The sequence below is a fragment of the Merops nubicus genome, unplaced genomic scaffold (genome assembly GCF_000691845.1).
Source record: "Merops nubicus isolate BGI_N331 unplaced genomic scaffold, ASM69184v1 scaffold19576, whole genome shotgun sequence".
Taxonomy (NCBI): domain Eukaryota; kingdom Metazoa; phylum Chordata; class Aves; order Coraciiformes; family Meropidae; genus Merops; species Merops nubicus.
Window position 1 is genome coordinate 30,047 of NW_008613166.1, and position 27,053 is coordinate 57,099.

The 27,053-nt window shown below is 40.2% G+C and overlaps 1 protein-coding gene across 1 annotated transcript in view; it reads left to right on the top strand.

Moving 5' to 3' along the window:
- COL4A5 (collagen, type IV, alpha 5) overlaps positions 1-27,053 on the top strand; it is a gene marked incomplete at its 5' end in the record, with an annotated part of 55,724 nt that overhangs the window by 8,683 nt on the left and 19,988 nt on the right. The window contains 31 exons of the mRNA XM_008941825.1: positions 612-701; positions 1,950-1,994; positions 2,716-2,760; positions 2,867-2,929; positions 3,668-3,721; positions 4,418-4,444; positions 5,691-5,771; positions 6,812-6,874; positions 7,447-7,482; positions 7,581-7,622; positions 7,730-7,822; positions 9,985-10,038; positions 10,145-10,201; positions 12,256-12,300; positions 12,398-12,451; positions 12,630-12,671; positions 13,134-13,266; positions 14,068-14,241; positions 15,097-15,180; positions 16,380-16,472; positions 17,093-17,163; positions 17,371-17,562; positions 18,010-18,178; positions 18,835-18,927; positions 19,022-19,126; positions 19,715-19,812; positions 20,087-20,237; positions 20,867-20,980; positions 24,615-24,782; positions 25,652-25,741; positions 26,537-26,686. Of these exons, the coding sequence (XP_008940073.1) occupies positions 612-701; positions 1,950-1,994; positions 2,716-2,760; positions 2,867-2,929; positions 3,668-3,721; positions 4,418-4,444; positions 5,691-5,771; positions 6,812-6,874; positions 7,447-7,482; positions 7,581-7,622; positions 7,730-7,822; positions 9,985-10,038; positions 10,145-10,201; positions 12,256-12,300; positions 12,398-12,451; positions 12,630-12,671; positions 13,134-13,266; positions 14,068-14,241; positions 15,097-15,180; positions 16,380-16,472; positions 17,093-17,163; positions 17,371-17,562; positions 18,010-18,178; positions 18,835-18,927; positions 19,022-19,126; positions 19,715-19,812; positions 20,087-20,237; positions 20,867-20,980; positions 24,615-24,782; positions 25,652-25,741; positions 26,537-26,686 (2,776 nt within the window). The remainder of the gene's footprint in view (positions 1-611; positions 702-1,949; positions 1,995-2,715; positions 2,761-2,866; positions 2,930-3,667; positions 3,722-4,417; positions 4,445-5,690; positions 5,772-6,811; positions 6,875-7,446; positions 7,483-7,580; positions 7,623-7,729; positions 7,823-9,984; positions 10,039-10,144; positions 10,202-12,255; positions 12,301-12,397; positions 12,452-12,629; positions 12,672-13,133; positions 13,267-14,067; positions 14,242-15,096; positions 15,181-16,379; positions 16,473-17,092; positions 17,164-17,370; positions 17,563-18,009; positions 18,179-18,834; positions 18,928-19,021; positions 19,127-19,714; positions 19,813-20,086; positions 20,238-20,866; positions 20,981-24,614; positions 24,783-25,651; positions 25,742-26,536; positions 26,687-27,053) is intronic.

Below are 27,053 nucleotides of genomic sequence, written 5' to 3' on the forward strand. Positions count from 1 at the left end.
GTGATGGGTAAAAGGAATAAGAAACCTTATTTCTTTGCTGTCTTGTGTCTGTCTCACTTGATTTGGATGATAAGCACTTTGGGCTGAGCCCCTGTTTGTGTTCTGTATTCACAGTGTTTAGCCTGCAGTGCATGACTAAGATCTTAGTTGCTTTTATATTACAAATTAGATCTTGCAACTGTAGGTTAATGAAAACAGTCGTGGTATAGCTGCAGTCTGCACCCTTCTGGGAGTTTATGTAGGTATTGCAGCAGAGGTGAGTTTTTGGGAGAGACTTTGAAACTAATAAACCCATGTTTTTATAGGAAGGGGGGAGAGTTTTCTGTGTTTATGTAGCACAGGAGAAACAGATGGTTGAATTATTTTGATAAGTAGATGGCTTAAACAGTGGACAAACATGCTATGAAACCTGTTTACGTGGTACAGTTGAAGGCAGTGTATGTGTATGTTCAGGAACTTCTGTAGCTAAGCAGGTGAGATGTTTAATCACAGTGTTTGTTTGCATGACAACTTCCTATAGAAAACTGGGAAGTTAATGCCTTTTCTGAATTTTTCTATCATAAACTATTTTTGTTGTGTTATGCTTCCACCACCATCTATTCATTTTGTAGGGTGAAAGGGGATTCCCGGGCTTGGAAGGACAGCCAGGTTTGCCTGGATTTCCAGGACCAGAAGGACCACCAGGTCCAAGAGGCTCAAAGGTGAGTCCCAGTTCACCTGAATAGCATGAAAACGCAAGGTAGAGTTAGCTTGCTTGTAGTGCCAGTTCTAAATCATTCCAGAACTCCTGATTGTCATTGGTCAAAGTTTTCAGAAACTGGGATGTGACATAGGTTGGTTGGTTGGTTGGTTTTAATAGTCAACCAGAGGAAAAAGATTGCTCTTAGTTTCCTATTCTTTGCCTACACACGTACTTGCAAACCTGACATGTGCACTTGCATCCTTCCACAGTGCCACTGTGGCACTGCAGATTAAGGCCACAGAACAGGTTTGCCAAGGTGCTGTGATGTGGTTTTATTGGTCCTCACAGCAACGTGCTCCATCACTTAGCTCTCTACTAAGAGTGGTGGTGGTGGTCGGCCATCAGCTGCCCAGAGGGGTCCCACCACATCCCTCAGCTGCTGTTTGCCCCTGACTGGGCTGGGTTTGGGTGCACCCAGGCTTCAATGAACCCATGCACAGGCCACTGAGGAATCCTCCTGGCTCTCCCTCAAGCATTTTGGGTTATTTTTATTTACTCCTGAATTACATCGTTACGCTGGGATGGTGTAATACAGCATCAGAACATGGAAGAGCCTGCCTTTGAATGTATTTATGCTTGATATACAGAAGATTGTCCAGGATCTGCCATTTCTTTTGCAAATGCTCACAGTATAAACTAATAAAACACATTAAAGAAAAAATAAGGAAAAAAAAAGTCTGTGCTAAAAGAAAAATTAATTGGATATAACAAGAATGAAGCAAAAGAGAGGTTTTGTAGTGGAAACTTCGTTTATATTTTTATTCTATAAATGCTTTTTCTTCTCAAGATTTTGATAGGAAGTTCTACGTTATGACAGTATGACAGAATTGTATTGGTATAGTACCATTTGCATTTAATCCTGTACATCTTGTTTTGCCCACGAGAGGTCACTGTAAGATATTTGATGAAAGGACACAACCAAGATCTGCTTATGAGCAATCTTAAATAGCTTTGCTTTTTTAAAAACATTTTCTCTAAGTCATGGTTTATCAGTTGTAACAAATACTTTTCCACTCGAACTTCAGTGCCCAAAATAAAATAATTTTGAACCCTTTTACTCAGGAAACAGTAACTAATACAACTTCTAGTCTATTTACTGCAGACATGCAGAGGAGATTTTATGCTTTTAGTTTAATTCAGTAGAGAAGCAGACTGCAAACCTGAGGAAATTGGAAATTTTTGTTTGTTTTTGTTGATTCTTTTTTAGGGTGATGATGGACTTCCAGGGCCTATTGGACCCAAAGGAATCAGAGTAAGTATTGGTGTAATTTTTAACTGGAATTATGGATAAAGACTGCCAGGCATGGAGTGGATCTTCACAGAAGTGGTGATTTATGGGAGAGAAAATGAAATTAAATCTGAAAAGTAATTTATTTGCCATCTAGAAGAATTGTATTACTTTATAAAAGTAATGTAAGGTTGAGCAAGTAATACAATCCTGCATATTGGTTGTGTTACTTTGATAAACTCATTAGGGACAGAAGTCCAAATACTTATTTGATCATTTTTGCTATACAGGATCTAAACAAGTGCCAGTAACTTTGCTTCAATTTAGTCAGAAATAGACACAGTGTATGTAGATTTGATGTGGGAGAGGTTAATTTGTCTGGAAATGGTTTTGGTTTTGTGCCTTTGCTTTTTCTTTTTGTCAGACCCCTCAGCTGGTGATGATGCATGTCTGACTTCAGTGGGACACGTGTTTTCCACACAAGGAGTGCTCATTTATTTTCTTTATATAGTTATGCACTATTACTTTAGTTCTTCATTGTTTTCTCTATGCTTTTGGGGATATTTCCCTGAAAGAAGGGGAAGAACCTTGATGGTTGTCCAGCATGGCATTCTTTGGGTTTTTTTACAGATGATTCAGGTGTTTCTTCTTTACTTGCACATGTACAAATAGGTTGCATTCAGGTAAATCCTTTAGCACATCTTTTCATACCATCCTGTTTAAAACATGGTAAATTTCCTTCTAGGGACCGCCAGGACTTCCAGGATTTCCAGGAACACCAGGACTTCCTGTGAGTAGGAATGGGCTATGTAGATATGAATCTCTTCCCTTTTGTCTTTCAGGCCAAGAAGAGCATCCTACACTCTAACTCTTCTTTCCTCTTTTCCACTTTGAAGGGATTACCTGGACAAGATGGGCCACCAGGACCTCAGGGTATCCCAGGATGTAATGGAACAAAGGTGGAATCCTTTTAAAATTCTTAGCAATGCAACAATGATATGATAATGAGCTCTTGTTCTCCTGACTGTAGCCAATGGGTTTTATTATGCACAGCAGTACTTGCTCTTAGTGAGTTGTGCAGGTAATTCCAAGGTAATTCAGACTTACAAACACATCAGAGAGAAGGTCTGGTATTCAAAACACAAGTTTTGCCAGGAATTGACAGCACAAAGACACAACATTTACAATCTGCACCCAATGTAGTTAAATTCTTTGTTCTAATCCTTAGTGTTATAGCTAATGACTGAGAGAAGTGTCTGATAATGTACCACATCTCATCTTTGGTACCAAGGAAAAATCACTACCTAAGAGTGGGACTTTTTAAGTATTAAATTTTAATAATGGTGCATTGAAAACAGTGATTCAGTACCTGTGCTGGAGGGAGGCACTTTCATGCTAACACATTACTTAGCTTCAGGTTGTGATCTTTACCTAAGAGAAGTTATCTTATGGTACAGTCTGTTTTCCATCTCTATAGTACAGTACTTTGCCTGGAAGTATGTGGAAATATCTGGACGTGGGAAGTTCTGTTTCAGTCAGTTGTGTGATTTAGCAGGCTCTTTATCCTATAACTTGTTGCAGTTTGCTGTTCTGGAGTTATAAGTGAACAATGACATTTGTCTTTTCAGCCAACATTTTTATCTGTTTTTTGTTATGTTTTGGTTTGGTTTTGGCTAATTGTTTTCTTCATCCCTAAGGGAGAGCGTGGATTCCCAGGCAGTCCAGGTTTTCCTGGTTTACAAGGGCCACCTGTAAGTAAAAGATTTCCAGATCATTTGCCTGTAATCCACTGATAGGCTTCTGCTTAGATCTGTGAAAGATCAGATGAATATCAGCCTCTTTCTGCAGTTCTTTCCAATAAGTAAGAATATAAATTTTTTTAATGGTTATTTGGAATGTTTCAGATGTCCAATCCAAGTGCGTTTTTTTTGTTGCATGCTGTGGTAAAGCTAATAAAAAGCCATCTGAATTCTCACATGCTGAGGTGCTTTGCTTTTGAAGCAGAAAAATACAAATATATGCATGTCAGAGAAGTAAGATCTTGATGCTGTCATCTGGTACATCTGAAGAGTCTTACTGGTGATTAATGAGGCAGAAAAAAAGAGATGGCATGGGGTGTTTTCATTATAAAACACAAGGATGTACAGCAAAGTGACTGAGATGTAGTAGATAGGGTGGATAATTGGAGGCAATAATGAAACTAATTGCTAGGAAATGGAAATGTATTCCCTTCAATGCTCAGCATTTACTGTGAAAGCACTCTCATTTTTTCATTTGATTCTGAAGATCATAAACACCTTCTTTTTCTCCTGTTTCACATCTTTTTTTTTTAAGATTTTTTTCTTTAATGCTTGCCTCGTGGTGTAGACCTGACTAGTGGTTTGCAAATAACATACCAATTATTTATTTCAATTAATCTTTTATTGTTTTGTTTCTTTCAAACAAAGGGACCCCCTGGTCTGCCAGGTATGAAGGTAAGTGTCCTGTACTGGTGTGTCTAAGTACTAACCAGGTTGGCTGTGCAGTGTGATCTGGCATGAGCAACCTTCTTGCTGTTCACATGCATCCACTGGAATCTGGAGTGACATTCTGCAGGAAGAATGAAACTCTTTGTGTTTCTAGGCCATTCCAGTGCAACTAACTGGAAATTCTGCACTAGCTTTACTCAGTTTGGGTCAGTAGTTCCAGAAGCAGCAAACTGGTTTCCTTGGGAGTGTGAGGGACAGTATCTGGTTGTGTTATGAGGCATCAAGTTAGCAAAGTGCCTGCAAACACCCAAAAGCACCAGTAGTGTCCCAGTGCGTGCTCAGAAATGCTACTAGAGACTAAGCAATAATTACTTAAAATATGTAGTGAAAAGAATAGTGCAACATCTTTTGTTCCTTTTACAAACATGCATTCTACTGTATGGATTGCTGTGTAGGGGTCTTTTTCTCCTACTGTAAATAATCTCATAATCCGATTTTGGATCCTAAAGACTCCCTGTATTTTTTTAAGTTTTTTTTCTTGTTGTATCCTTGATGTATTTGACCTTAGGCCAAATTATCAGTTTGGGTTCAAATCTATTTGGAAGGAAACTCGACGCACACAATTATTCTAATAAACTCCTGACAGGATAGCATAACACTAATGCTGGGAAATTGTGACTATTGAGCTGAATTGTTTTTCTTATCTCCTTTTCTTCTCAACTGTTTTAAAGATATTAAAAGTTAAGCTGATCAGAACATATAATTTTAAAGCAAAGATCATCCTTGAAATCAATAAGAAACTGTGCTTCAATGTAGAACATGAAGCATGACTATTACAACAGCATACTCAGCATTCATCTCATGAAGTGTGACACTAGGAAAAGCTGAATGAGCCTTTTTGCTCTTGTGTCCTACCCATTGCTTTCACATGGAGCTATTAGAAGGTCTCTTTCTTTTGTGAAATGTTTGTATTTCAGTCCCCTGATCTTTTTGAATTTAAATCAATGCTGAAATATTTGTACATACAAAGAGACAGCTTTTAACAGCTGGTAATTTAGCCGTTTAAAGAACCCTCCAAATATGCAAGGATCTCTCCTAAAAAGAGCTGCTCTTGGAAAATTTAGTACTGTTAGGGTGTAGCATAACTCTGAGTCTCTCAGTCTTAAGAGCCACTCTGTGTCCCTTGGAGTCAGAAAGATGAAAAAGAATTGTAAAATGTTTTATTAATTAAAGTCAGCTCTTTTTTTTCTAGGGGGAAGCAGGTGAAATAATTACATCTTTGCTGCCAGGGCAGAAAGGCGACCCAGGATTTCCAGGTCTTCCAGGGATACCTGTAAGTTGTGTTAAGTACTGTTAGGCTGTGTTCAGACAAAAAGAAAACATGAAAATCATTTACAGTACAGCACAGTTGGAATATTTAGTGCTAGGGGATCCGTGTTTATGTGGAGAAGAAGGGCTCACATTTAATGTACCTCTAGTTTATGGCTTGAGGGGAAGTAAGTGTGTCCATATTAATTCTAACAGGATGACCCACAGAGGCCAGAAAGGTCCCCTGGTCAGGAAAGTGCTACCTAGCAGGCAGCAGTCCTCAGTTAATGACTGACTGCTCTGTTTCCCCTGCCTGTTCCCCCTTCCTAGACATTCTCTGTATCAGTTCTGGAGTTTCCTTCCCTTCTTCACCCTGAGGCAGCATCTGCCTTTCTGGTCTGTAGCCATGATTTTGGGTGGTGGGAAGAGAGGGTAATGTCTTAGCTGTTCTCCTCATGTTGCACCACCTGAACAGTGTTTCTGTTCTCCCAGCAGTCTTCTGTGAAAACAGCTAGTGACTCCAGGCCCTGTGCTTCCCCACTGAGCCATTCATTGCTTTAGTGGAAGAACAAGGGGAGCAGAAAATGAGTCTATCGGCTTGGACTGGACAGAAGCCAGAGACTCCCATTTCCTGGTACAGAGAGGCAAGCTCCAGGCCATTCTGACCAGACTGAGCCTGTTAGCATTTCTGTTCCTCTGATCTGTGCCTTCCCTATTGTCTGTTTCTGGCTGGGAGGAATCACAAATACAAAGTGTTTTGTTGTTCTTTCTCAGTGCATGAAGAGAAAGAAAGTGCAAAAGTAGTTCAAAATAAACAAACAAAAATAGGCATTCCCTTATCCAAATCAAAGAGATGTACTGATGTTGAGATCAGAATGCTCCTAACACAACATACACTCCTTTAGGCCTTTCCACAAGGACAGATTGGTAGGTTAGTGGTTAGCTACTTTGATTTGACACTTATGGGCTGCCAGCTGTTGGGGTTTTTTTGACCTTGAAGGTCTGACTGGTTTTTTTTATTCCCTTACAAAGTGTCTCTCATAACCTACTCCACTTTCTCAACAGGGCCCACCTGGCTCCATGGGAATACCAGGTCCCATTGGCCCTCCAGGGCCCCCAGGTTTGACAGTAAGTGTCCTTAACCTGTAACTGGTAAAAGTGTGAAATAGAGCAGTTAGTTTGTTTCCTGTGCTTGGAGGCAAGTCAGTAAAGTGCAGACATCTCGGTGGGCAAGACTTGGTATGAAGACAGCAGCAACCAGGCATTCAGGTCACCCTGGAGCTGCCACCCTGCATGTTCAAATGTAATAGATTTGAAACAGCCTACAGCCTGTTCCCAGACCTTTTTTTGCTTTAAATCAGGCTGAGTCTTTGTGCAGGCTCCTTATTTCTGTGAAACCTGAGGGACAAGATTCGGCTTATTTAGACCAGGATGATTCTTTCCTTAATGTTTAACACCTGACTTTAGTTTTGTTTGACTCCCTCACTTCAAGGAAGAACAAGTTTCTTGCATATTTGTGAAGTTGAATAGCAAGAGAGAGAGCTGTCAGAGGAAGTTGAGGTGCCTTGTCAACATGGGTGTAATGCACAGGAGCTGAAGTAGCAACGTTGTGGTTTCGTTTGTATGTTTGTTTTTTCCCATAAGGGGCCATGTGAAGTGCTTGGAAGTGACTTTTTTTTGTTTATTTCCTTTTTTAATAGGGACCTCCTGGTCCACCAGGGCTGCCAGGACCCAAGGTATTTTCTTTCCCTCGTTGATGGTGGTGGTGGTCTGTTCTGGATTTCTTTCTGTTCATTTGTGACTTCTAAGGGCTGATGAGTTATACTTTTTGCAGGGTAATATGGGTTTGAATTTCCAAGGACCCAAAGGTGAAAAAGTGAGTAGGTGATCACAATGATATTCTTGATTATTACTTTCAAAATATTTATGCATGCCCTTTTGGCTTGTTTTGCCTGTAACAAACTGCCTCTTCTTGTATGTTAGGGTGAACAAGGTCTTCAGGGACCTCCAGGGCCACCAGGACAAATTGGAGAACAGAAGAGACCAAATGACATTGAGTTTCAGAAAGGAGATCAGGTGAGTGGGAAACTAGATCCATCTGCAATGAGCATGTGACCAAGCTGCAGCCTCCATTGGTCTGACTTACATCCTGCTTACTGTAGAGTTCTATTATTTTTCTCAAAGTACTGAATATTTCAGACCTGACTGCCTCTCCTTTAATAGGTGACATGCCAGTCATATTAGCTCAGTTACTTCCCTTAGTCAAATAACTACTCTGAAAATCTCTTAAAGCAAGTTCATAGTAACAGTAAATGCAGTTAAAATATTTCCATTCCTTGGAACACCCAGACTGATTTTTCAAAGCTGTCTGGGGGTTCAGATTCCCATTAATTAACCAGCTATGTCATCTAGTCTGCAGACATCTTCCAAAAATTTTAACTCAATTTCTTTTTTTTTTTTTCTCCTTTTTTGTTGTCATTACTGATGCACCACGATCTTTCTTCCCTGTGGTCTGAATAAAGTGCTTTGCCAGTTTCTAGCCTCTCAAAAGTAAATATCAAGTCATATTATCACAGTAAGCACAAACTTTTAGTCTTATTTGTATGAATCCTTCCCCACCCATAAATGCCAAATAGTCTTGGAGGGAGTTGCCATTTCTAAAGCTATTACATTTTTTCCTTTCTTCCTTCACTGGGGAACATTTCACAGTACCATTTGATTCTGGGTGCCAGTCACAGACAATCTGAACAGCACCAGCAGGATCATGGGTGCCTGGATTTCATGCTTCCTTTGAAGTTTCTATGGTATTCTCAAATGCCACCCAGAGTAATAGAAGAGTTGAGAAAGATATTTTGAGGCAAGAGTGGCAAGAGATCAGTTTTATGCTCTGGTTATTTTGTAAATGTCACTGTGGTAACTTAACTGAGCTTTAAACTGTTGGTTTCCTCTGTCTGTATTTGGATCAGTTTCTTCCCTTCCACCTTTTCAGCTTGGGAAATGTGCCTGAGAAGAAAGCTTTGGTATGCAGAATTATTTTATTTTGGCAGGATGGAGGACAGTTTTGACCTTCATCTTGGTCAAAACCATTTGTTACCCTTCCTGTCAGAGGAGCAGTAGGTGCTACTATGGTGTTACCTAGAATGATCCACTGCTGTACATTTGCACTGTGCAGTCATCCTAGAAAGATCTCAGTCTCTGTCTTTTGTTTTACTGGATGGTAGGACAGAAGGTAAAGAGCAGCATTGTGTCTTCACACTTCTAAGAAAGCACAAGGTGACATTTTGACCACACTGTATTTGAAACAAAAATTCTTCTGCCTCTATTAGGGTTGGACTAATTTGTCTCTGTCATCAGGGGTCTCTGAGGGACTAATTGCACTGACATTAAGTTATATTAATGTACAAAATGAAAGCATTCTAATTACACTCCTAAAGCACTACGACTTACAAATACAGCCCAAGTGAATTGCCTTTGACCACTGTTAATAATGATTTCAAAGTTTAAAAATTTGTTTTTATTTCAAGAGAGGGTATGCTTGGTAGTACACAATAAGTAGAAAATATCAATGTTATGGGGATTTTTTTGTGAAATACACACAAAGTTCTGGTCTGTACCTCCATATCTGGCTGAAAAATCAAGTGTAAAGACAGGCTTGTAAAAATCTGAGAGGCCTCTAAGAAAATAACAGAAACTTTGCACAGAAGCCTTTTGTGGACTCAGTAGCCTTTAACTTTTCTTTAGGTTAATGGTGAAGAGATTTAAGAACTTGTACAAAGGTGTAACAAGACAAAATAGAAACCTTAAGTGATCCTGTGACACTTTTCTTGACAAGCATATTATTGATCCTTACAGCCTCACAACTTCAGCAATTACAAGTAATTTAATGACTGTTGTTCCTGTCATTTTACCAGGATCTAGCATTTGAACTTTTTCTTTCCTTTTTTCTTCATTTTTATTATTGTAGAGCAGCTGCAGGCTGCCAGAACAGCTGCTGCAGTGCACACAGGAGGCAGTTGTGTCTTAGTGGAGTGAATCATCTAAATAAACAGGATGAGCAGTTAGAAAAATTTACAAATGCACTTGAAGTTCCACACAAAAAGAATAAGTATGATTCTTTACTGTTCATAGTACGTGGAAACCTAAACAACAGAAAAGCCATTAATCTTTTAAAAAATCAACAGAGCTGCCAGGGAGTGACGGAGCCTTTAATCTTCTTTGTCTTTGCCCATGCTTGACAGGGTATTCCAGGTGATCCAGGCCCACCAGGACTTCCTGGGCCACAAGGCCCTCCTGTGAGTAGTCCTCTTCTAGCTCTTTTTTGTTACATCTGTGTCAGAACTGTAAATTCATTCTGCTCTGCTTCGTGGGCTCAGTTTAAGATGACGTTTGTGTGTCCAGGGTCCTCCGGGTGGCGTAAAAGGTGAAAAAGGTGAGCAAGGAGAACCAGGCAAAAGAGTAAGTAGTCTGTTTAACCAAACCTTTATCTTTCCAATCGTGTTATCTTTGAGAATTAAGCAAATGTTGAATTCAGGTGGGGCCATCAGCCTCTGGGTAAGAGATTTCCTTATTTTTTTATGCATAACATGGCAAACTAGCAGATGATGCATCTGATTCATGAAAGTGCTTCTAGATATATATCTCTCCATGCTTTCAATCCAATTATCTACACGTAGGTCTTAGTTTTGGGGGCAGGAGAAAATAATTTGAATGATGTTAATCTGGTTACATGGGCAAGCTTTCTTCAAAGTTGTTGGACTGCTTGACTGAAGCAGCAGTTTTCTCTTTCCTTTTAGAGAGGGTCTTCAATCACTTTGCTATGTACTGGGTTGCCAAGCAGCATGAGATTGGTATATATTTAAACTGGTCTATGTGAACTTATTCTCAGTGGGTTTACTTGTGAGGTGAGTCAGAAAACCAAGTCTCTGAACACTGCATTATGACCAGAAGTCCATTTGTCACTTCCCAAGCAACTAGTTCAGTTTGTGCTGTCTGGGGAGGAGACAAGTCAGGATAGCTGCATCTAGGACAGCATGAGTCCCTTTATTCCTGTCTGGACTCAAAACCATCCTGAAATTTAAATATACTTTGATATCTCAGCTTGGAAGAGCTGAGGAAGATCTTAGAAGTGCTAAGAAATGATGAAAATAACATGGGCTGGACCAGCAAAGACAAGACAAGTTGCTACCAGCTCAAAGCATTCTGTATTTTCACTTACAGCTACTGAACCCATAGTTTCATCAACATCATGGTCCATTTTGCAAATGGTATTCTAGATAAAATCCTTCTCAGTCACTGTAATTTATAGGAGGGCTTTGATTTCCCTTCTTTAGGGAACATAACGAGTGAGGCAGATTTACAAAGCCAAAATTCTCATTGTCTTTTGAGTGGTTTTTGGATTTTTCAAGTCGTTCCTTTCTGCAAAAGTGAATAAGAAACACAAATTTGCAAAGATCTGGAAAGATAAAAGTCCTTGAAGGGAATATGGGAGATGCCTTTTACTAAAAGCATGTTTACTAACATTTTTGTTGTTTTTTATTCCTCTGAATTTTGGCAAGTCATGTACTTAAAGTGCAGTTTTGCTATTAAGTTCCTCTAAAGCTGCTTCTTAGGGCTCTGTGTCATTCTGTGTGTCTCAAACCCATTTTAGATATGCTCATAAAAATAACAGTATGTAATCAAACAGGTAGTTCTGCAAAATCACAGGTGATCTTAAATAATTCTTGAAAATCAGAACTCCACAATAATCATAATTTATGAATTCTACAAATCACATTATACACTATATCTGTCAGGTCTTCTTATCTTCTCAGTGACTGAGAGTTGATCTTGGCACTGTGGCCCAATTTAGTGACCTGTTCTAGTTATGTTCCAGCAGGTGTCCCCCGTCCATTCTGCTTCTGTAGTAGAGCTCTGTTTGTCTTGCCCAGTGAACAGTCTGGAACAAAGTGGAGCTTGCACTACTTTTATTGCAGCAATAACAAATCTGTTCAGCAAGAATATATGGGTTTTAGAAGTCATTTCTTTGAGCAGGATTGCACTTTATATTTTTGTTCGTACTGTTCTTCAGAAAATTGCCTTTAGTTTAAAGGAGAATTAAAACTCAAACACAAAGTGTAATCACTGTTCGTATTGTACAAATTTCCAAATTAAATGTAGTGTTCCAGTGTTTAGGGAGTTAGGATCTGTTCTCCAAATAAAGGATTTCTCTAATGTTAAAGTAAAGGGTGTTATTAAACACGATGAATCAGCCATAGTTAACTGGAGGTCATTTTGTGCTGTATTCACACATTTCTTTGAGACTCACCATGTCTTTGTGCTCAAGTTTTCAAAATGAAAACTTCAGCTAACTCCATGGGTTATACTTGGTTGAGGTCTGACGTGTTTGTCGCAAGGACTGCATTCTAGAGAAAGTTTGGTTTATTGAAAAATGGGAAATAAGTAATGTCATTTCCATAAGAATTCTTCACCACTGAAGCATTTTATTTCAATGCATGTTTATGTCTTTGAAGGGAAAGCCTGGCAAAGATGGAGAACCTGGTCAGCCTGGTAGGGATGTGAGTAGCTCATACATTTCTAACCCAAGCAGGCTCCTTACAAGCTTTTCTTCTGATATGGAGATCTGAGTGTGATTATCTTTCTCTTTTTTTGAAGGGTTTGCCTGGTGGGCCTGGAATAAATGGTGCTCCAGGAAGAGATGGTGAAAAGGTATGCCAGAGGTTTTGTCATTATTGCTACAGGATCTTGAAAATCTGCCGTCACCGAGTTCAGTTCTGGTTGTGTAGTAATTGCATTGCCTATCCTATGACAGTGTTGAGGAATATTTGCAATAACTTTATTGTGTACTAATGCACAGTATAAAAAATGCTCTTAATTTCATTGTTAGGGTGAAAAAGGTGACACTGGTCCCCCTGGTCCTCCTGGAATTGTAAGTTGCTGATCCTTTTTTTTCTGTATGCATTTGGTTGACAGTGTTGTTTCATCATAGCTCTTGGGTGACTGCGAGTCCCATCTCCTGGTGGTTTACCAAAGCCAGTAAAGCTTTCATATATTCACTAATAGAAATCATTGTTTCCTTCTTTCAGGTAGATTCTGTGCTGAAGGATTTGCTAGGTTACAAACACAGGGCTAGAGTCTAACCTTAGACCAGCAGAAGTTGAGTTGGCTTCACTGTAAAGCCTGTTCTAACCATGCTGGTTTGGCAGTAAAACTGTTTCCTGTTGGGGAGTCGTCTTTACTGCAATTTTACCTTATAATTCAGTGGGGCAGTAAAAGCACCCTGTCATTGGCATAAGGTTCAAAGTATGCTGAACTTTTCTGCTGAACTCTTTGTTGTTCCAGTGACTCTTTTGTTGGCAAGTTGTTTCATATGGACTTGAACCATTTACAGGTCATTTCAAGACCAGGCATTGATGCAGCCGTGGGACCAAAAGGTAGCAAAGGATTGCCAGGACTTCCAGGAGCCAAAGGGGAGCGTGGATTCTCTGGTAGGCCAGGCCCACCTGGCTTGCCAGGTTCTCCAGGTAGGAGTGCAAGCATTAAAATAAGTTGTATGCTCAAATGGCTGAATGAATATTTAGCTTTGCAGCCTTTTCACACTCCTTTTGACAGATGGACTGAGCAGAAAGTGAAGGCAGAACTATTTAGAGCTACCTTTGAGTTTTTGAAGGATGGCTCTAAGCTTATGGAGATATAATATAAGGAATTCTGAACACTCATTGCCCCTGCTGTGGTTTACAGAGAATGCTAATTATCAAAGCTGTCAAACAGAAACTGGCTTAATGGTCTTACGAATAATTTATCTCCTATCACGTACCTACAACATTTATTATCCATTGCATTAGCCAGAGAAGGTATTGTGTGCCACAAGGCTGGTACCTGGCCATCAAATCTAGGCTCTGCTGCACCTTGGCCACTACTAAAGGAGGAGGTGATCTGAGTCTACAGTGGGATTGAGTGGTGACACCTGTATTTGACTTGTACACACACAGAGAACATTGTTTTTCTAACCTTACAGCTTGTAAATCTTTTTTTCAGTCCAATACTTCCTTTCATTAGTATTATTTTTTTTTTTCTTCAGAAACTTAGTTGAGTCACAAGTCAGTTCTTCAGACAGAAATCTCTGAAAATAAAAAATGTGCATATCTGTGCAGCACTGCACATCAACATATAGTTTGATTCTGTAAAAGAAGTGTTATGGAGTACTTACATGGAAAGACAGTGTCTTACCTGTTGTGTAGTATTTATCATATATCATTGACATCCTTGCAAAAAAGTGATTTAGACCTTTGAGCTGTCAAGGAACTAAGTTCTTCCCATCTTAGGGATCACTACTGTTGGACCTCCTGGCCCACCTGGCTTACCTGGTGAGAGAGGACAGAAGGGAGATCCAGGTTTACCTGGTGTTTCTATTCCTGGGCAACCAGGACTTGATGGACCACGAGGACCTCCAGGACCACCAGGTCCCCCAGGGCCACCTGCACCATCTATTCCTCCTGGTAAGTGATGACCGTGCAGACAGCAAGCAGAGGAGACTAAACAGCTCTGACATTCTTTTTTTTTTTAAAATTCTTTTTAATTCTACACAATTAAGTATTTTTCCAATTTGTGTTACATTTTACTTAATCCAACTAATGAAAGTTACAATAAAGTTTGTGCATGAAGCAGAAGGAAACCAATCTGACAGTGTCTTGTGTAAATTTAGCTTTCATGGTATAATCTAATAAATGCTTGGAAGGACTGTTCCCTACTAAGAGCTGTGATACCAGAAAAGTCAAAGGAGTAATTTTTCACATAATTCCAGTTTCATTTTATAAGTATTAACAAAATTAGCTTGGGAGTAGACACTTTGGATGAAAGCTCTTAGCTCCTTTTTGGTATGAGGGAAGCAGAGAGTGGGAGATGGAATATGAAAACTGGAAAGCTGTAGTGGAGAGGGACTGACATGGTTCAAAGAGGAATTTAGTGCCTAGATGGCATTGGCATCTCAGGTCCTCTCACTGCTGATATTTCATACACATGCTTTTACGACACGATACTGAGAAGCAGCATGCAGTGTAGAGATGGCAGTGTAGGCTGTGGGAAGTACTGGGAGATAGTTGGGAGTTGTGAAGGAGAACTGGTGACTGTTGTATAATATCACTGATTGTTTCCTTTTGAGCTGGATTACATTGGTGGGTTTTCATGAGCAGCCCTCTGTTTGAGATGCCAAAATGTTTCTTCTGTGACTGCGTGGCTATATTAGAATATCCACACAGATACTAAGAAGTACATTTTTGTACTGAAGACATGTATTTGGTGCTGTTGTCAGTCTAACACAAACTGATCATTAACCCTCTCCCAATTCTCCTTAGGTGAAGGGTTGTGTGAGCAGGGGCCACCAGGTCCTCCAGGAATTCCAGGAGAACAAGGCTTTACAGGGGAGCGAGGCCAAAAAGGTGTAGTGTCATGACTGTCTTGTTTCTTCTCTTTTTCTTAAAGCTTCTTAAACAATGTAAAGCCTACATTAAATAAGGATAAACACTGTCCCTTCCAAGTAGGGTTAAGTTAAGTTAGTTTATGTTTTTGAGTAAGAAAACTGTTTTGTTTGGGCATAGGGTAGCTCCTCATCTTCTGTTAAAGCACAGAAATCTCAGAGTGACTGAGGGTACAACCAGTGTTAGGGCCTAGCACAGATCATGGTTAAAGAAAAATGGAACTTCAGGTTTATGAGTAGCTCCCAGGCAGATACAAACTAAGTGCTTTCTAACAGCAGTTGCCAACTCTGTGTGAAAAAGTTTTATGTTTACCTCATGAATAATTGACATTTTTAATGGAAAGCAACATTGAAGTTCTAAATGCAAGATTCATAATCTGAGTTGGTCAATCTACAATGAGTTTGTTTGGTAAACAAAAGACATATTTAATGTGTATCCTTGTTTCCAAAAAGACAACCTTGCAAAGAGGATGCTGATATGGGTAAGTGAGAATCTTTTCCTAGCTCAACCATGGACGTCCTAGATGACTTTGGGGCGTCTCACTTATTTTGTAATCCTTTCAAATAGAAGTAATTTTTTCCCATGGAGTTTGTAAGGGTTAATTAATTAATGTAAATGAAGTGCTTAAATACTACATTGATGAATGTCAGAAAAGTCTGTATGTGAAGGAAATTCCTAAGCTTCTCTAAAACCATTTTTTTCCCCTTGTTTAAATGAAATTAGTTTACCCTATTGTCAAGTAAATGAAATGTTCCCAGCATTTATTTTGTGCCCTTGGAGATTAATTAAAGTTTGGGATTTTGATATGTGGTTTAGAGTTGTAGTTTTGAAGTGTCAAAATACCTACTTCAGAAGAGGACTCTTGCTGAGAAAAGTTTTATTTTTTATTATTGAAAGCATTTTTTGGTGTTTTATTTTGCACTATCCTAAATAAATTCTGATCGTATCTGATGTTGGTTGACTCCTAAAGACCAAAAAGCTTCAGTTTGCTTCCATAGGGGAAACCTTATGATATTTAAGCAATCATATAATTGCACGAAATAGTAATTTTTGGACTTGACATCATAGTAGCAAGAAAACAGTTGCTGTTGTGCTGAATTCTTTTGATGGCTTCTAAAATCTGGTGCTCAAGTGTGCCTTTTCAATGCACCTCGTTTTAGGTGATCAGGGAGACACATGCTTCAATTGCATAGGAACTGGAGTAACTGGGCCTCCTGGGGAGAGAGGACCACCAGGACCTCCAGGTAGTCCAGGTAAGGCTGGAGTCTTCACTGTTGTGCTTACTGTATTCCATAAAGTCACTTTTGTGTCTGAGCATATGTGTATAATGCTAATGATATATGTGTACAAATTCAGATGCACAGTTGCCAGCTCCAGTATATAGCTGGTATATATCCTATTTTAGACTTTTGGGGAGTATTAAGAAGAAACAGGCTGGATACATGTAACACAATCACTCATTTTTGGAAAAGCTAGTCTTTCCAAAAAAATTATCTGATCAAAGACAGACTTGCAAGCATTCTGCGTAGTGAAGTTTTATAGTTTTCTATAGATTTAAATGACAGAGAAATTAACATCTACTGCTTACTCTTCCTGAAATGATAGAGAAGAGATGGAACTTTTTAAAAGTGTGGGGTTTTTTTTAAAACTACTGATTTCACTCAGAGTTGCAATTTTTGTTCTGCTCAAATAAAATCAAGTTCTAAAACAACAACAACAAAAAAACACCATCAAGCAAAAACAAAAAAAAAAAACCCACAACAGAATAAACCTTGCCTGGTTTTAAAACAGCTTAGCTATTATCTTATGCAAACAGCATGGTTTCTATTTACAGCCTCTACAGGTTGATATTTTTCTTCTGTGTTTGTCTCAGGTTCTCCTGGTTTTCCTGGACCAAAAGGTGAAAAGGGGCTTCCTGGATTAACTGGCCTTGTAGGGCCACCAGTAAGTGGTGGTGTTATGTTCTGGTGGGAAAATAGTGTCTCATTTGTCTTGCATGTTTGGTAGATGAGGGCACAGTAGATATGAATTCTTTTCTAATTTTTTTTTTTGTCCATAATTAGCTTGAATGCATAATTCAAACTCAGAGAAGGAGTGAAAGAAATACTAATTTTTTTTTCCCTTTCCTTTTTTTTTCTTCTTCCCCCTCAGGGATTCCCAGGGCCCCCAGGTGCTCCTGGGAGACCTGGTCCTAAAGGAGACCCAGGCGATGTCCTGACTTCTCCAAGAATGAAAGGTGACAAAGGAGAGCCTGGCTTCCCAGGACCTCCAGGCCTTCCTGGCATAGATGGCACTCCTGGACGAGATGGACTGCCAGGTTTGCCTGGCCCGAAGGGAGAACCTGTGAGTTGCATTTTCTGCTGTCTCTGATTGGACAGACATTTTGAGAAATCCTGGATGCGTTTGAGATAGTGCAGATAAGAGGACTGGCAAATGGATGTTTTCTGAATGTGACTAATGCAGCCATTCTCTTCAATGCCAATTTAGTGATGATATAAAGAGGCACTCCCTGAATCTGTCAGTGCTTCTAAAAATAAGCTGAGACTTCTCTTGGGTAGTGTCAGATGGTCCCTTCTGCCATTGTCTACATTTCACCTACATACTGTGAAGAATTAAGCAGCCAGGATTAGCCCTTATCTCTAACACTTTAGCAAGAAGTAGGCAGCTATTGGCCTCAAGAACTAGAAGAATGGAAACTGCCAGAGTTTCAGAACAGAAGAAATAAAACACTTTACTCCTTTGCTAGTAAATATACATTTCTCTTTCTCATCCTGCTCTTCCTTTTTTCAGGGCAGTGTTGCATTCAAAGGAGAGATGGGTATTCCAGGTGATCCGGGAATACCAGGTCTTCCTGGAGACAAAGGACTTCCTGGACCTCCTGGTTTTGGTCCCCAAGGGTCACCTGGTGAAAAAGGCATCCAAGGTGTATCAGGCCGTCCAGGGCCTCCTGGAGTTCCTGGTGAGTTGATGGTCTCTGTGTGCTGCTGAACAAAAGCTGTGAAATCAAGTTTTGTCCTTTTGCTCCAGGTAGTTCTCAGAACATAATGCTGCTTTTAAGCTTTTCCCAAAGACATTGTAAGACCTGGAGTTTATAACTCCCTTACTGAAGGTCATCACAGAGTCACAAAGTGAGCAGAATTTGTGTGATGTTACTGTAGGCACACGACTCACCCTTCTGCTCTAGAGAAGCTTCTCCTTCTCAACTGACCACAGTGGAAGTGCATTGTAACTACCATCTGGCTGAGGCTTAATAATGCTGCAACTACAACAGTTTTTGAAAATGAGGGTTTGCTTTGAGCAAGTTTGGCTTTTGTTACTTTCTTGTCAACTACGCAGATCCTGATCAAGTTGTGCTGGTGTCAGCTATGGAAAATACTCTCCACATGATGGTACTTAGGAGGGAGCTAAAAAAAATAACATTAAAAAAAAATCACTAAAAATGCTTCTACATCTATAAGTGCTGTATGAGAGTCAGTGGCAGATAATCTAATGTGTAAAATGTTGCTGGTGTTTAAGTTCTTTGTAAGCCTGAGAAGTGGTTAACGTCTTTTTCTGCTCAAAGAAAAACAGAAAAGAAACTCCTGCTGAGTGATACCTATTTCTTTTTGTTTTTAGGTCCAAAAGGTGACCCTGGCCAGACTATTACAGAACCAGGAGTTCCTGGCCCCCCTGGCCCTCCAGGAAGAAATGGTGACCCAGGTCTTCCAGGTAAAGCAGCAACTAAATATCCAGGGAGTTCCAAGAGCTTTTTATTCTGACACAGTTATTCTTGGTAACTATGTTGGTTTTCTCCTTTTTATAGGAGACCCTGGTCAGCCAGGCCAGCGTGGCTTATCAGGCATCCCAGGTGCAAAGGGAGAGCCAGGTATTCCTGGCATTGGACTTCCAGGTCCACCAGGCCCAAAAGGTATGTCACAGCCATGTTACTGTATTGTTCTGGCTGGAAGAGAGGACATAGAAGTTTGTCTCTTCACTTTTTCCTAGAGAGTTGATTTCTGTCTCTAGAATCCTTTAAAAAATGTTTGTCTTGAATTTATATATTTTTATAATAGTTTCAAAGCATGAGGAAAAATACCTGCTGAGCTCCTATTCCTCTGTTCACTCTACTGCCCCTTCACAATAGTTTACATTTTTCAGTAAACCAAGAACACAAAAGTAAATGGATAAAACTTTGGGAAATGATGAGTATTTGAGCTGGAGTCATTGATCTCCAAATGCTGCCTCATGACGTTAATGCTTCTGATGTGGACTGTAATTTTTGTTAGGGCACACAGAATGGGGAGTTCCTTCCTCTGAGAGGAGTCCCAGAGATCCTCAGTGGCAAGGACTGTATCAAAAGTTCTCAGCCAGATGGGTACCCCTCAAGTATGCTTGAGCTAGCCACAAAACCTCTTTGCAGACATTACTTTTCATGGGACCTAAGCACTTCTGGAAGAGTTGTCCTAATGTTCTCTGATGTCCTCTCCTGCTGCCCTAACCTCCATGTCATATGTAGGTTTCCCAGGGACTCCAGGCCCCCCCGGAGCTCCAGGAACTCCAGGTCGCCCTGGTCTAGATGGACCTCCTGGACCACCTGGTTTCCCAGGACAGAAGGTCTGTGTTTGCTTCTTTAATATAAAATTTCAGTCTCTTAGAGATTCTTCTGCATGAGTGGGAAGTTGGTGGGAAGGATTTCACCTCTTGTTGTCAGCTTTTGATGACAGGGAAATCACATTCTCTACTTGAGGTTTGAGTGAGGGTAGGAAAAAAGAGTTAGACTCAAAGATGGTGGCCATTTCTTCTCTGCTACTTCAGCATTTTTAGGAAAGGCTAAACTTAAAAAAAACAAAACAAAACAAAACACTTTTAATGTGTTAATGTTTTACAGGGGGATCGTGGATTTGGAGTTCCAGGACCACCTGGACCCCCAGGACCACCAGGCACAAAAGGAGTTCAGGGACCTAAAGGTGATCCTGGCTTCCCAGGAAGCCCTGGTCTCCCAGGACGGGCAGGTTTTGATGGAACTCCAGGGCCCAAAGGTATGGAGAGCTCTCCAGTTTTCTGTTCCAAATTGGACTTGAAGAAAGGTAGACATGCTGGGAGTCATACAGCAGTTAAATACAAGCAGTGCTGACTCTAGAGCAGTTACTCTGGGGTCCATTTTTCCAAATCAGATGCATCTATGTAAATGGAAGCTTGTGTTCTCAAAAGACAAGCAAGCAAGGGAGTAATAACTCATCTCTGGGTCAGCATCTGAAAGGCTGTATTCTAAAGGCAAATCATGTTAACATGGGGGTAAAACTTCAATAGAATAATTGTCATTTAGATGCATTGTGCTTCAACAAGCAGAGGGTTAGCAATTCACAAATTCCTGATGTCTCTGCTGAACTCCAGAGGATGCCTGGTTTGCTAGAGAGCATCTGTTGAGTTTGATGTGGATAATGGTGCAATAACATGTCTCTGCATAGCCTAGAAATGTAAACAGCATGCATTCCACACAGAGTGAGGACAGATCTCTGGCTTTCTAAAATAGCCTCTGGAGTGTTTTTTCCTGTGTCAGATCCATATTTGTTTGCATGCAAGGATGAGATTCCAAGTACAATGTACAAGGACTCTGCTTCTGAAAGGATCTCTGACCTGAGTTCACTAAACAAGAGCATTCTTTTAGGTGACCCTGGACCAAGTGGACCACCAGGACTCCCAGGCCCACCAGGCATCCCTGGCATTGGTGGTCAGGGACCACCTGGATCTCCAGGACCTCCAGGTCCTGTTGGCCCTCCAGGTAAAACTCACAGAAATTCTAGAAAGTGTTGTGCACAGGTAGTGGCAAAATCTCTGTGAAGGGGTTTTTTTTACAGCACTTCAGGACAAGAGAGAAGGGAGCACAGTGTCAGTGCAGAGGTTTGGGAAATACAGAAGAGGAGGCAAGCTGCCTTTAGCTGCCTGTACCGTGCTGTCACTACATTGCTTTTGACTAGCAAGGTGATTCTTAATTCCAAAGCAGTTTTCTAGCTTATCAACCTGTTTCAAATTCACTGGATGAGAGGTATTTTCAAATAACTTCTTTACATTATTATCTAGAAAATTAATTTCTGGTTTGGAAAACAAAAAGCAGACAAACTCAATCTCCTATACAATGCTATTTGTCCTCCCTCTACTTACATGGAGAGCTCAAAATCAAGGGATTAGTTCAGGTTCTCCCTGACATGGCTAGGCACTTTTCATTTTTTCCAAATGGAAGCTGAAGCACAATTTAACTCAGTTAATGTGGAAAGGAAGAAAGCATGAGAATACCAAACTGCCTGGTTCATCTTCTCCAGGTAGTGACATGATAGTGTTCTAACAAAAGCCTGTCAGTGAAAGAGGTCATACACATTCATCTTGTCATAAGCACACCTGGAAAAGAGCTTTAGAATTCCTCTTTCAGAAACCTCTGAGTTCTGGAGTTCCCAAGTCCCTCACAAACTTTTTTTTTTTTTCTGCAAAATCAGAGGTTTGTGAGTCCTGATTGCCCAAGTAGAATCTAAAGGTAGAGATAATTAGGAATATGTCTCTGAAGGGAATTTGATTCTTTTGTCTAAAATGGCTGGTGATTGAAGACATGAACTTGTTCCACCTCTGTGCACAAAGGGTACATGTGCATGCACGCACATGATTCTATCCACAAAGTTTGTTTAGGGAAATCCCTTTTCCCCTTCATTCAGTGAACAGGCTTGCTGTGCCCCAGCTCCTGATGTTGCAAAAGTGTGGCAGTAACCACAGGGAAGAACATTCTCTGTGGACTTGAGCATGCCTGCTGCATTCAAAACCCATCTGGTTTTCGCCACGCCTGTATGACTGTTTATGTTGCATGTTTGTGAGCTGTACTTTTGGAATGTGTTTGTATGCCAGCACTGGGATTGGCATTGTTCACAAAGCATGCTGAAAAATTCACAGCCAACTGTAAGATTGTGGGTCACAGACTGGTTATCATATGAACTTTATGAACTGCAAGCTGAGATTCAGCAAAGTGCTTAACTTGAAGGTAGGGAAGCACTTGAATAAGTAAGTCCATAGGGTTTGAGTTCTGCTCGCAAGTGTGGGTCATGTTTAAGTAGATGTTTTCCCAGGTTTCCCAGTGGGGAAGGAAATGTGTGGTTGCTGTACCAGCAAGACTTGGACATGTGTAGTGTGAAGAGCTAGGGACAGGAGGGGTCTGGACAGTGAGCACAGAAGTTCCCTGAGCTAGCAGGTTTCCCTGGCTTTGTGTGCTTACTGTACCATCCTGAACCTATGGTTGCACTTGAGGCTGAACTGAAACAGAAGGCAGCACAGGCTGTATTTGGGGGTGGGGAGTGGGGGGCATGTACTTGTTATGGGTTTGAATGTTTCATCCAACGCATGTTCTTTTGTCCCACTTGTAGCATCTCTTCTGGTGTTAGCCAAAATTTGATTTCATGTGATCACTGATTTACTCTGCAAAATAGCCATTTTGACAAGTGCCAAATTATGACTAGTGGTGGATGTGCACCACTTACGTTTTCGTTCTCCACGTCTGCGCTGACTAATCCCTGTGGTTACTAACAGCATGGTGGCTCTGAAATCTAGTGCATGGGTTGAAGGTCCCACTTGAGAAGTGCTTGTTATTTCCCTTGGCAATGCTGTTTCTCTGTGCTGTGCAGCATGCCTTACATTCCCCACTCCCACCCCTCATTTGTTTTACTAAGCTGGTTTGATTCTGTTCCTTTATGCAACATTAGGGTAAGGCTTCTGGCGCTCTGTTTGTCAGGTAATATGAAAAATTCTTGAAAGGCTTTCCCTTTTCAAAATTTATTTTCTATGCACCACTGCAGTAACAACATTCTTATTTTTTTGAATATAGAACAAATTACATCAGAATTTATTGTGTTGTCTATATTGTTCTAATGATGACACGGTTACCATTTATCTTTACTGTTCTAGGTAATGAGCTTGTCCTATTACTGGGCTATATATTATTTTCACTTTTTTTTTCCTCACTTGCTGATAGAGACCTCTTAAACACAGAGCATGTGCAGTTCCCATCCATTCTCCAGTACTGCTGCTTCTCTGCAAAGTAAGCAGTTCCAGGCACATGACACCATAGTTCAATGCAGTGATACTCTGCTGCTAAAGGGGAGCATGCTTGCTATTAAATAAATGTTAGTCTACAGCCTGTGCTGTCCAGAAAACTTGATCTGCCTTTTTAGTTTGCAAAGAACACATCATGACATTACTCCTAAACTTGTTTCTGCAGTGGAGAGCAAGGGTCACTGTCACAGAGTTACAGAATAGTACTGCCCTGTAGTTATTCATGAGGTCTTGATGGTGTTGTCCTAATCCCAGAGGACTATGCTAGGGCACGTAACATGCAATATACTGTCTCTGTAGATGTAACAATGTACATTTACATAATAGAACAAAAAGAATGTGAAAAGAATTTTTTAGATGTTTTCCGTGTTATAAAGAAGAAACATTTTTTGACAATCCCTGTTGAAGGGATTTACCAGACTGTGGTGCAGATCAACAAGCAGCTGATGAGTAGGGTGTACTCAGGAGGTCTATCCAGTAATGACAGCTTTGTGTAAGGGACAGCTCAGCAGAAGCTCGTTCCCCAGTTGTGAAAAGAGCACTAGACAAGGAGAGAGGGAAAACTTATTTTATTTTTAAAACATACTATCAATATTTGAAAGTATCTCAGTGAGTTTCTTGTTCTGCATACAGTGGTGGTTGCACTTTGAAAAAGACCTCCAGGTTCCCTTGCAGTCTGGTTTCTCTTAACTGCATTAGTGTTGTATTTGTTGTACTTAGATCTGTTTTCAGTAACATTAGGATAGATTTTTTTCTTTGGTCTAATCTGTGTGTGCTTTATTTTGTTTCCTAACTTAACGACTATTACAACTCCTTACTGCTACCTGTCTCAACTTCCTGATGAGCTCTTAACTCGTTGGCTTTTGAACCTCAGGTTCCCCAGGTACTGTGGTTTCTTTACCAAAGCCTTTTCTTTACTTCAGATTTAAGAATAAGCTGTTTGTCAGCTACATTTCCAGAGTGAGCATCTTCACTGATACACCACACTGGAGGGAAACAAGCTGTCTGCTTGTTTCAGCTGTGCCTCAAGCTCAGCATCATTAGCATTAAATAATCTTAAGCAGTCCCTATTTTTCATTCAGGGAAATGTAATGCAATGCAGAATTTTGCTGTTCTTCAAAAATATTCAAAAGATGTTATCTTAGAATGTAGTAAAATGGAATCATTAATGGAAATACACTGTAAGAATCTCAATATTTAATGGTAAAATACAAACCAGTATAATCAGTCTTGCCTTTTTGTTTTATTAATCAGACTTAAAGGCTTGTTAAAGAGACTTGTTTTTCTTTTGAGATTTTTTTTTTAATTGCATTTGCTACATTGTGTAGGGTTGCAAGGCATTCCAGGGGAGAAAGGGGATCCAGGTCCTCCAGGCTTCGATGTTCCTGGTCCTCCAGGTGACCGAGGAGCCCCAGGATATCCAGGACCCCCTGGGCTCCCAGGGCCTCAGGGTTCACCTGGGCCACCTGGCCGGGATGGAATACCTGGATTTCCAGGTAAGTTCACATTTTTTACTATTGGACAAAGACTGAACTGTAGTTACAGGTGGATGCTCTTTATGCTTGGGCATGCCAGCTGAATGAGCTTTGGTTTTTATCCTAGCCATTTAAGGTTGGATAGAGATAACCATTATATCTCATACTTTAAAAAGAAAAATTATAACAAAACTTGTTGCCTTAAAATCCTTGTCACCTCTCCACTCATCCCTGTAACTTGATTCAAATATCTTCCATGTTATCCTGTTTCATAACTATCAGATGTGACATTGATCATCATCATTATGACACTTTTCTAACGTATTTTGTGATTTTTTTTTTTCTAGCCACTGCTACAATTCAGAAATAGAATTTATTTAAAGGAAATAATTACTAAAGCTATCAATTGAATCCAACACATAGTTTTACGTATCAATTCCCTTGCTCTGTGTTAGTCTATTCAGTTAAGATATTATGTTTTGCTTTCTGAAATAGAAATTTCAAAAAGTGAATTTTGAGAATTTCTGTCTTTGGATAGAGCAGGTGACAAAAAAAAAAAAAGATTCTAAAAGTAGTGTACAACTAATTGTCTTTTTGGCTTTCAGTAAATTTAAGTTATCTTTCAAATGAGTGTTTGTTTCAAACCAGGTAAGTAAACTTACTGGAGATATAAATATGCTTTCTACCATGAAGAACAGTCCACTGCAAATTTTCTTCCCAGGACTTAACTGTGGAAAATTTGCTGCAATTTTCAAGCGTTGCTTTATCTGATTTAGATCTATACAACAACTAAGTGCTTGTAATTCCCTTAAAACAGGCTTTATATGTGTGTGGTACTGATGGGTTTGGAGTTCTTGTTCAGAATGACAATAGTGATTCAATGTATTTAGGTGCCAAGGGTGAGATGGGCGTCATGGGAGCTCCTGGTCCTCTAGGGCCTCCTGGAACTCCTGGAAGAAATGGCCTGCCTGGCTTGAAAGGTAATGTTTATATTATCCACCCCTGAAAAGAATGTTTTTCCACATCCTGAGTGGAAAGAGGCTTTATAATACTGACAACTAGATCTTCATTACTAGGATCTGCTTAGATTATCTTCTTTTGACCCTGCTGATATTCAGAATTGCTTTGCACTTTTAATCCATAGCATTCAGTCACTCAGTTTTAATTGATGTCATGAAATGTTAGCTCTTTTTAAAACACTACCCTTGAATCAATGGCATTGAAATAGAGCAATATTTCTGAAATATGATGTGAAGTCTGCTCTAAGCAGCAGAAGGAAGAAAAATAGTGGCTTTGGGTTATGGAGCCATCCAGAATCAGCTCTATATGTATCACAGAGAAACTATTCATTCTACGTTTTCCCAACCTCCTTGTTGGAGATTAATTTTAAAAGAGTTTTGCAGAAGAAAAACCCACTCATCTCCCCAGAACAAGGAGGCTATGAATCCAAAGCTGCTGTAGCTGTTGCAGCTCCTCTGTGCTGGTGGCACTGTGTGGTGGGGCTCTGGGAGCTCGTCCGCTGTGACACAGAGGGCTGAGCTGGGCTGGCCAGAGCAGACAGACTGCAGCAAACAGATGTGCCTGTGCTGTCCACTCGCTCAGCTTTGTTCCAGGGCTTAAGATGCTGTGGAGAACATTGCATAAACTGACCAGTCATTTACTGAATTCCAACTTCATGGACTCCCTGTGTAAGCAAAAGCATTACAAATATACTAGCCTACCTTAAGTTGTTTTTTTTTTTTTCTTTTCCCTTTTGTTGTCTGTCCCCACTGTAGGTAACAGCGGATTACCTGGTCCACCAGGGCCTCCTGGACCAGTAGGACAAAAAGGCATCAAAGGTGAAGCAGGCCTGCCAGGTCCACCTGGAAAACTTGATCCAAAACAGCTAGGAGCAAAAGGAGAAAAAGGCGAGCCAGGTGTTCCAGGTACAGAACTTTGCATCTGGGTCTGGGGAGGTGGCTTGTCCTCTACAGATAACAGTGACCCGTAACTGGATTCATTATAGTTCTCTCTTTCTTACAGAAAAAAATAAACTCAGAATATAGAGGTGGCTTAACGTTCTGTTATTTTAGGCTTTTTTAATTTTTTTTTTAAGTGCTTTTGTGACCAAGTTACTCTGTATGGCTAGTTTGCAATGTTTTCATTCATCAACCGTTACTATCATTTGGCATATGGTGGTATATTGTAACAGCACTAAGGTGCTTTCTGCAGGATTATGATTCAGTCTTCCAGGTGTTATTCCTGAGCACGATGAAAGAGAGTTGTCATGGCTGCTCTACTGGCTGTATTCCT